Source organism: Nymphaea colorata, chromosome 2, assembly GCF_008831285.2.
Source record: "Nymphaea colorata isolate Beijing-Zhang1983 chromosome 2, ASM883128v2, whole genome shotgun sequence".
NCBI lineage: Eukaryota > Viridiplantae > Streptophyta > Magnoliopsida > Nymphaeales > Nymphaeaceae > Nymphaea > Nymphaea colorata.
In genome coordinates this window covers 4,649,471-4,658,095 of record NC_045139.1, presented here as the reverse complement: position 1 = coordinate 4,658,095, position 8,625 = coordinate 4,649,471, and the positions used below count along the sequence as shown (strand labels likewise).

Below are 8,625 nucleotides of genomic sequence, written 5' to 3'. Positions count from 1 at the left end.
GGAGGCTTACTACCTAATTAAATGGGTCAAATCCCTGTTTATTTTAAAAAAATTTACAGGATATGGGCTAGTGCAGGCCGTGTATAAGGATGTCAATATTGGATTTGGATTGGATATCTGTTTGAACCATTTAAAAAAATCAAATAATGTAAAAAAAAATATTATTTGATTAAGAAATTAGATCAGATTCCTATTTAAAGGAATAGCATCTAAAAATTTTTGGATTCTGACTAGAATATGCATACAAAAATTCTCATAAGCCCATAGTTTGAAACGGGCCTGCACTTAATATTTTTTATATAATTTTTATTATAAATATAAAAATAATTGTATTTATTCTTTTATTAAAATTAAAATTGGGTCGAGTTGGAAACGGGCCAGAGACCGGCACAGGCACCGGAGCGGGGTGGAGGCCGAGACGATACCGACAATAATTTAAATGCCGCTTTAAACGATGAAGAGAATTTCTAGTCCACCAAATTTTATGTGGAGCAGGAGCAGAGTTCCAAACTTTCTGGCACGTTAGTGGTCCTATCCACTTTTACAATGCCGTGGGGTTCAAGCATTGGGTCCTATCCACTTTTACAATGCCGTGGGGTTCAAGCATTGGGTCCTGTGGTTGGTGTGGTCAAAAAGAAAGCCCGACCACAAAACGATGTTCTCGCCGACCTTCTTGCTTTGTTCCACATGAATAAGATCTCATGTTAATCAATAAATGAACTCCTCTCGACAGTCATAAATACTTGAATTATAAATTAGGAATAATTTCATGGCTCTTTCTAGTAGTTTAACATATTCCTATTTCGGTTGTTGGAAGATTCTCATAAGCCCATAGTTAATTTGTCTGTGATCATAATAATTAGATACTCCATTTTGATTTTCATCTTTATTTTTTTGGTTAAGGGAGAAGCATTAAGATTGTAGTTGAAAGGACTGGATTAAGATCAAATGCAGCTATTACCCAGAAGAGTTGAGCAGATAAAATAACTTATTACTGATTCATGATGACTTATTTCCATGAATTATGGTGGCATTCAATTTGTTGCTATAAATTTACTGTTGACTCTGACAGGTATTGGTTGCTTCGACAGATGGAAGAAGGATCACTTCTAAACAAGTTGCAGGTTCGTGTGTAATATATAGTATAAAAAAAAATAACTTTGAAACAGCGTCAGATTAAATATCAATCTGTGCACGTAATGATATCGAGCTTTCCATGAAGAAAGCCAGACTGATCTTTGGACTACGTGAACAAAGAGACAACCTCTATTTTTCATGGTAAAAAAAGGTGGGCAGCGACGAGACGAATGGCACGGCAGAAACACACTAAAAATGTGTTGTAAAGTTTCTCTCCCGCTCCCTCTCCAATAAAAGGACAGCTCAAGAGAGCGGCCATGGTTCTGATCACCCACTATATAGAAAGAGACGATCGACAGAGCTCGCCTTCGTCTCCTTCTTCCAGAGGGAGTGAGAGAGAGGTGAGTAATTAGTGCAGTTAGTGAAGAATAATGGATGATGATCGGGTTTCGATTGGAGAGAGGCTGTTGGGGAGGAAGGAGGCTGTAGATTCTGGGGAGTTGAGGTCAACGGGAGGCCGAAAATCAGGCAGCAGCTGGCTTGGTGATGGGTGGTGGGGATCGGTGGCGGGGGAGTTGAGGAGGCAAGGCGCCATAGCTCTGCCCATGGTGTTCGTCAACATGTTCCAGTTCCTGCTGCAGGTCATCTCCCTCATGATGGTGGGTCACCTCGGCCGCCTCTCCCTCTCCAGCGCTTCCATCTCCTCTTCCCTCTGCAACGTCACCGGCTACGTCGTCCTTGTAATTAACCATCTTTCTTTCTCTCTCTCTGTCTCTCTCTATACACACACACACACACACACACACACACACCCCTTCAGTTAGAGGAGCCCAACAGACGAACAGCAGGTCCTGAAACTCCTCATTTGAAGCAAGGAGCTTAATTGAGTGACTAGTTGTGTATGCAATTGCAGATGATCAACATATAATTATGCATATATGTTTGTATATGCCCACAATGTATACATGCATGCTAAAGAATTGGCATCAATAATCACGCTGCTTCGTTCAGTTTTGAAGACATGTATCTCAAATGACTCCATCATAGCTCATTTACTTTTCAAGATCATCCTTCGATCCATTTTGAACTATCAACAGATCTGTACAGTAAATTAGCTTGAAGTAAAAGATAAACAACGATGCTCCAAAACAAGAAAACCTTCTTAGTTGGATAAGAAAATTTTTGGAACAAAGCCGACGAGAAACCTGTACAGTCGAGAACAGGAACTGTTCCTTTTATGTGGGGAAGTGACTTTCGCACTGAAAACTCTACTTTTTATGTGGGAAACTAACTTGCCGAGAAGCTACTTTACATGAACCTAAAACTTTCATCTTGATTTCCAATTTATATTTATGAAGCATTTCTCATTTTTGTGTTCAGCCTTGGCAGCCTAATGACATGCCGTACCTCTGGTGTTGGCAACCATGTTTTTAGGTATGCTCGATGAAAAAAGGAATTTGAAAAGCAATATTGTTCAATGAGTGGTTTGACTTGGTTCTATGTGAGCCTATCTAAAGAACCCATTAAGAGCATGCCCAAGTCATGTTATTGAGTGGATTTGCTTGACAAGATCTGATTAATCATGTTTAGAGGTTTCTATCAGGTCCAGATCCAAACTACAGACATCCATAGTAGGGATGGTGCTGAGAAAGGGTGCTTTCTGGCTGTTTTCATAGTCCTTAGACTTAAGGAGTATGTTTCAATTGAAAATAAAGCCAACCATCACAGCATTGTAGAAAACCAAGGGTCAATAAAGAAAACCATGGGATACAATTTAATTTCACTAGCTTAATTCACAGGATTGTTGCTCTACCTTTTTCTTCTTATGTTCCCTTTCTTGATTGCGTCTACATGAAGCTTGGTTCATTGTAAGTTCGTAAGCTTGTAGCTCTGACTTGAATCCTTTCAATTGGCGGCAACAGCTTGGAATGGCAAGTGCCTTGGAGACATTATGTGGGCAGGCCTTTGGGGCAGAACAGTACCAAAAGCTAGGACTCTACACACAAAAGGCTATAGTATCCCTGTTTCTGGTGTGCATCCCCATTACATTATTATGGTTCTACATGGAGAAGCTCCTCATTTTGATAGGGCAAGACCCTAAAATTTCCTATGAAGCAGGCAAGTATGCTGTCTGCTTGATCCCAGGACTTTTTGCTTCTGCACTTTTGCAGCCAATGGTGAAGTTTCTGCAGTCACAGAGTTTGGTCCTGCCATTGCTTGGTGCTTCTATTGTTACCCTCTGCTTCCACATTCCTGTGTGCTGGCTGTTGGTCTTTAAATCTAGTGTAGGACACGTTGGAGCTGCCATTGCTGTCAGTCTTTCCTATTGGGTGAATGTGGCTGCATTGTCACTATATATCAAATTTGCACCTTCTTGTAAAAAGACATATACTCCCTTCTCAATGGAGGCCCTTGCTGGGATATGCGATTTTCTTGGTCTTGCAGTTCCCTCTGCAGTCATGATTTGGTAAAATTCTTTGTTAGGTTCTCCTCAGTGATTTCTTTATTTCTTCCTCGACAACATTTTTTGTTCTTCCCTTGGACTTCATTCACTTTTTTATAATGCTTTCTTTCATGCAGTCTGGAGTACTGGTCATTTGAATTACTGATATTGCTTTCTGGGCTTCTGCCTAACCCTGAGCTGGAAGCTTCAGTGCTTTCTATATGGTATGGCTTCAATTCCTTCTCTTTCATAGATGATTTAGGATATTTGTAAGAGCACTGCGGAATAACTTTAATTAAATTCAGATATCTTCATGTGGATAAACATAAATTCATGGACCAAAGTTCTGCACTTGTAGATGTGATATGAAGATGTTGTATATCGAACATAGAAAAAGAATATATCAGACACTTTCTGTTTTCTTAGTTCAAAAGCTTTTCTAAAAATGGATACCTATTTTATGATTCTCATCACCATGGACAGTTTATGTCCAACAAATTTTTATAAGGATTGCTAAAATCGGATGCATAATTCTTCGTTCATTCATGTGCCATGTAGGTGTTGTCATGGAACAGATCATTTTGTTTGAATAGTTTAAGAGTAAACTTGATTTATTTGAGAGGCATGTTTTTTTAAGAAAACTAATGCATTCAACACTTATTTTATTCTTATTTTTAAAATTATTGAAGCAATGAATGCTAATGTGTGTTTTTAAGTAGCATAAAAGTTCTGTTTGCCTGTGGTAGAGATATTTAGTTGCTTTGGTTTAGAAACTCTTTGTTATTACTTTTCATGGTCAAGAAATTCTGTTTGGTATAACATTCTTTTATTTCCTTAAACAGTCTTTACAGCTTATATTTGGTTTATTCTATACCATTTGGACTTGCTGCTGCTGCAAGGTGCACTCTTCATCCTCTGTCACTTAATAATATTTCTTCTCAAATTGATTTTCATTCAGATCATTGGTACTGACAGTCATGGATGGCTTCTCATTGCAGCACTCGTGTTTCTAATGAATTAGGAGCTGGATGTCCAAGAACAGCTCAGTTAGCAGTATTTGTTGTTATCTTGCTTGCAGTTATAGACATTTCAATCGTAAGCACAACTATCTATGGTATAAGGTACCTGTTGGGGTATGCTTACAGCAGTGACAAAGAAGTCATCCAATATGTTGCGAAAATGGCGCCTTTAGTTTCCCTGTCAACATGCATGGATGCCATCCAAGGAGTGCTTTCAGGTTAGACAAGTTTACGACTTTATGGTTTTAGCCTTAATGAAAATATTTCTTTGGAAATATGATTGAGAACCAATATGATAGAGTTGGCATGCATCAAAGAGTAGTCCAGTTCCAAATCAGATATGCGTTCTGAATTGCTGAACTAGTGCAGTTTAGGACAACAGCAACTTCAAGACTGCGGCATTTAGAGGCACATTCAGCATGCATATGTGACATGTCTAAGAAATGGATCATGATTAATCGGTTAGCTCATGAACAGAGTTCCGTGAGAATTTTCAAGCCATCAGATCAAATTGGTATTTAAAGCCTGTAGCATTAGGTAGGCTGAGGTTTTACCTGCTGTAACTAGAAGCTTACATAAAAAACTGCATTTTCTGTTAATGTCCAAATTATATAATTAATGATCAAGTCCAATTCAAGACCATATTTTTCCTTGTGATTCCAGAAAACACTTGACATGATCCCATCAACAGAGTAGCATGAATTTAGACATCACAGAGAAGACTTGCGCAAGTCAATCACTTACTGAATTAGCTTCATGCTTATATGATGTTTCAGAGCGTTATGTGTTTGAACTTGATATTGTAATTTACTTATTTCTACTTGCAGATGTTTCTTGTGTTAAACTATAACAGCATATGCTCATGACATGCATGTATGTGTTGGTAGTTTGTGTGATCATTTTAGTCAAATCATAGTGCTTGTGTGTGCTATGATTGAATCATGAAATTCATCCACAGACCATCATAGATTGAATCCAGTGATTGCATCATTCACCAAAGCAGGAAATTTATTTCTTTTAAAAGCTGGCTAAATGACCATATTTCTAAATGCAGTACATAATGCCAACAAATTAACTTTCAAACATTCATTTTTTTGGTTCAACAAACAGACATTGATACTCAAAATATTAGACAAACACGCACATGCACTATTCATATACATATGTAGATATATATGAAGCAGTTTCAATTATTAGCAGTACCTGTCCTAATCCTTTTTCTGTTTAAATTCAAAATTTATTGCTCCTTTGAAATGCCATTTGGTGGACCTCGTACTGGCAGTGAAAGAGCATAAGTCAGTTCCAATTTATTTGTATAGGCGAGAAAGATGATTTACAGAAGAAAAAGAAATAAAGCAATATTCTTCAGCGACACACTAGAAGTTGACTATGGAAAAAACTGTTTCCATGTCAAGGATTCCCTCATTGTATGATAGATAGAACACCTATATCTGTGGCACGTTGTTGAATGCAATATCTACTTCTGTCATGTGAACTCCAGCCTCTTAGTGCTTGGGTATGGAACTTGCACAGTTAAAACTTACAAGAATCAGATCAAGTCATCTGAATTTTGACCAAATACATAAGAGAATCATGCATAAGGAGTGTATGATATGTTATGTGGTGCTTCAACATAAACGGAATTAAGTTTATGGTATCCAAAATTCGTTCTAAGGCCTTAGTTTAGGATAAAACGTGATAGAAAGGATCAACTCTTTTGTTCTAGAGTGACTAATGGAGTCAATTTCATTCAATCTATCTATTTATTTTTCTTTCTCTCTCTATATATATATATATATGTGTGTGTGTGTGTGTTGTGTGTGTGTGTCTCTACATACACACACACACACCCCTATGTACATATATATGTATGTATATATGCTGACAATATTTTGATGAAAATGAGGGATGAGCTGCGCTTTCTTTTCATCTATTTAACAAATTTCGTGTTCGTACATAATTTGGACTACTGGTCATCCGTTTTAAATTGAACAACAGATGCCCACATCTTCTTTTCTGTATGTAGGTGTTGCAAGGGGATGTGGGTGGCAGGATCTTGGTGCATATGTCAACCTTGGATCATTTTATCTGTTGGGAATCCCAGTCGCTTATGTTTTAGGGTTCCATTTTCATTTTGGAGGAATTGGACTCTGGATTGGTATACTGTGTGGTTCTACAGTACAAGCAATCCTACTCTCTCTTATAACAGGATTTACTAATTGGCAACGACAGGTCAGTAGGTTTTTATGGTCCCTGTTAATCTTTCATAGCTATAGCTAAGAATGCAGCAAATATTATCTGTCAATTTTGCAGGCTGACAAAGCAAGGGATAGAGTGCTTGACAAGCCCATACCTTTCAATGATGAAGCTGCTTGAAGTTGCTGCAGTTGAATATTGCACCCTCACATGGCCGTAGGGCGCTTCCTTGATAACAAATTTGTGATCCATAAGTGAGATTGAGGGAATTTTGCAGGAGTCCAAACCATTTATACTTGTTAGGGAAGGAACATATAATATTCAGCCAGATGGCATACAATCTATTGGGTATATAACTCCAGTTTGTATTTTTGCAATCATCAATCCAAATTGTCATTTTCCTTGCTGTTTCAAGGTCTGGATGTATTTTTGATTGGTGGCTTCGTCTAAATCTTCTTTCTGCTTCAGTTCTATCTTCTGACGTGATTGCAGAGAGTAAGAGAGATAATGATGTAATCTTTCAGATTGATTAGATGAATCCTTCAGTTGTCCTCTAATCAGTAATTGGTCAGGTGTAATTTCCAAACTGAAATTTGACCTTATCAGTAAACAGATGGTTTGGTTCAAATAGGCACCCAACTCAAACATGCCTCATTCAATATGGAATTTATTGTGGACATGAGCGTGGCGATCTATTTTGGATTTCTCAGTACCACATGGTGGTCCAATTTTAGGTGCTTCAATAACATGACAGTGAGGGTGAAGCTAGTTATATGTGCACATGGCAGTGCATAATGACCAAAATACCCTTGATTAAAATAAAAAGAAAGTCTTTTTTTACAAGCTAAAAAGGGCAATGGAAAAATCAAAAATCCAAAAAAGTATATTATTTATAAAAAATATCAAAAATACGTCAAACCTTTTTTCTTTTCTTTTTTCAGCGCGGGGCAGCTTTGGTACTTCAAAAGAAGAGATGCATATTTTGGTGACATTAAGGGGGAAGTGGACCTTTTTTTCCTTTCACTTTTTGCCTTTGCAGGAGATGGGTCCTTTCCTCACTTCTGAATGCATTTTTGTATTTTTTTTTTCAGCCCTAACATGTTGCCCTTTTTTAATAATTAGAGTTATTTTATGTGATTTTTCCATACCATAGAGGCAGGGACTTTGGTCCCCCTTCAAATTTAAAAATAAAAAATAAAAAATTTGTATATAAACTTTTAAAAATTTTAATTTAATCTATATAAAAAGTTTTTAAAATTCCATTTTTACCCTGTTAAAATTTTAAATGTATAGTTCCTGCAACCAAAAATTCCTGGTTGTGCACTTTTCAAAATCAGTGTTAAAAGAAAATGTTTCCTATGTCGATCTTCTACAATCACTGACAAACTTTGTAGATGGGTTAAATTAAAGTTTTTGAATTTTATCTAGAACCGAAATATCATTTTTCAAAATTTTCAAATAAAACAAGTGATTTTTTTTAAAAATTTACATATAAATTAAAAAAAAAACAAAATTTGAGGTAGGACCAAAGCCCATGTGAGACGTGCAAGGACCGACTTCGATAAAATGTGGGGTGATCGCCTTTTCAGTTTACGGTAAACTTTCAACTGAGATTCTCAGGACGTGTTTGTCATTTAAAAAAAAATTAAATTTTGCACCGTTTTTGTCCTTATAGGGAGGGCTTATTTTATGCTTCTGATGGGCTTTTTAGTCTGACTGACCTTTCTCTGGATCCAAAAGTAGCTGACAGCAATGTTTCCTAGTTACATTGTTGCCAATCAGCTCAAGATATATTTTTTCTTAATTAACTTGACGGCGCATTTAAATTTGGGTTTTGAATCATACCTTTAAACCTCATCCAAAATTTTGATTTCACCAATTTTGGGTTTT

General features: G+C 36.9%; 1 protein-coding gene across 2 annotated transcripts; it reads left to right on the top strand.

Moving 5' to 3' along the window:
• Window positions 1–1,281: 1,281 nt before the first annotated feature.
• LOC116247648 (protein DETOXIFICATION 12-like) lies at window positions 1,282–7,149 on the top strand. Of its 2 annotated transcripts, none has more exons than XM_031619882.2 (7): window positions 1,282–1,736; window positions 3,000–3,544; window positions 3,658–3,744; window positions 4,363–4,419; window positions 4,519–4,757; window positions 6,566–6,771; window positions 6,853–7,149. In XM_031619882.2, the coding sequence occupies exons 1-7, from the start codon at window positions 1,509–1,511 to the stop codon at window positions 6,913–6,915; spliced, it is 1,425 nt and encodes a 474-aa protein (XP_031475742.1). In that variant the 5' UTR covers window positions 1,282–1,508; the 3' UTR covers window positions 6,916–7,149. The 2 variants fall into 2 exon arrangements, with proteins under 2 accessions (XP_031475742.1, XP_031475741.1); XM_031619881.2 differs by having other exon boundaries at window positions 1,292–1,817.
• The last annotated feature ends 1,476 nt before the right edge of the window (window positions 7,150–8,625 follow it).

Bases quoted from the DNA above. Each gene is read 5' to 3' on its own strand.
- LOC116247648 (XM_031619881.2), top strand. From the start codon at position 1,509: ATGGATGATGATCGGGTTTCGATTGGAGAGAGGCTGTTGGGGAGGAAG. The intron at 1,818-2,999 runs GTAATTAACCAT...TGGCGGCAACAG, and splicing joins TCACCGGCTACGTCGTCCTT to CTTGGAATGGCAAGTGCCTT. The intron at 4,758-6,565 runs GTTAGACAAGTT...TTCTGTATGTAG, and splicing joins CATCCAAGGAGTGCTTTCAG to GTGTTGCAAGGGGATGTGGG.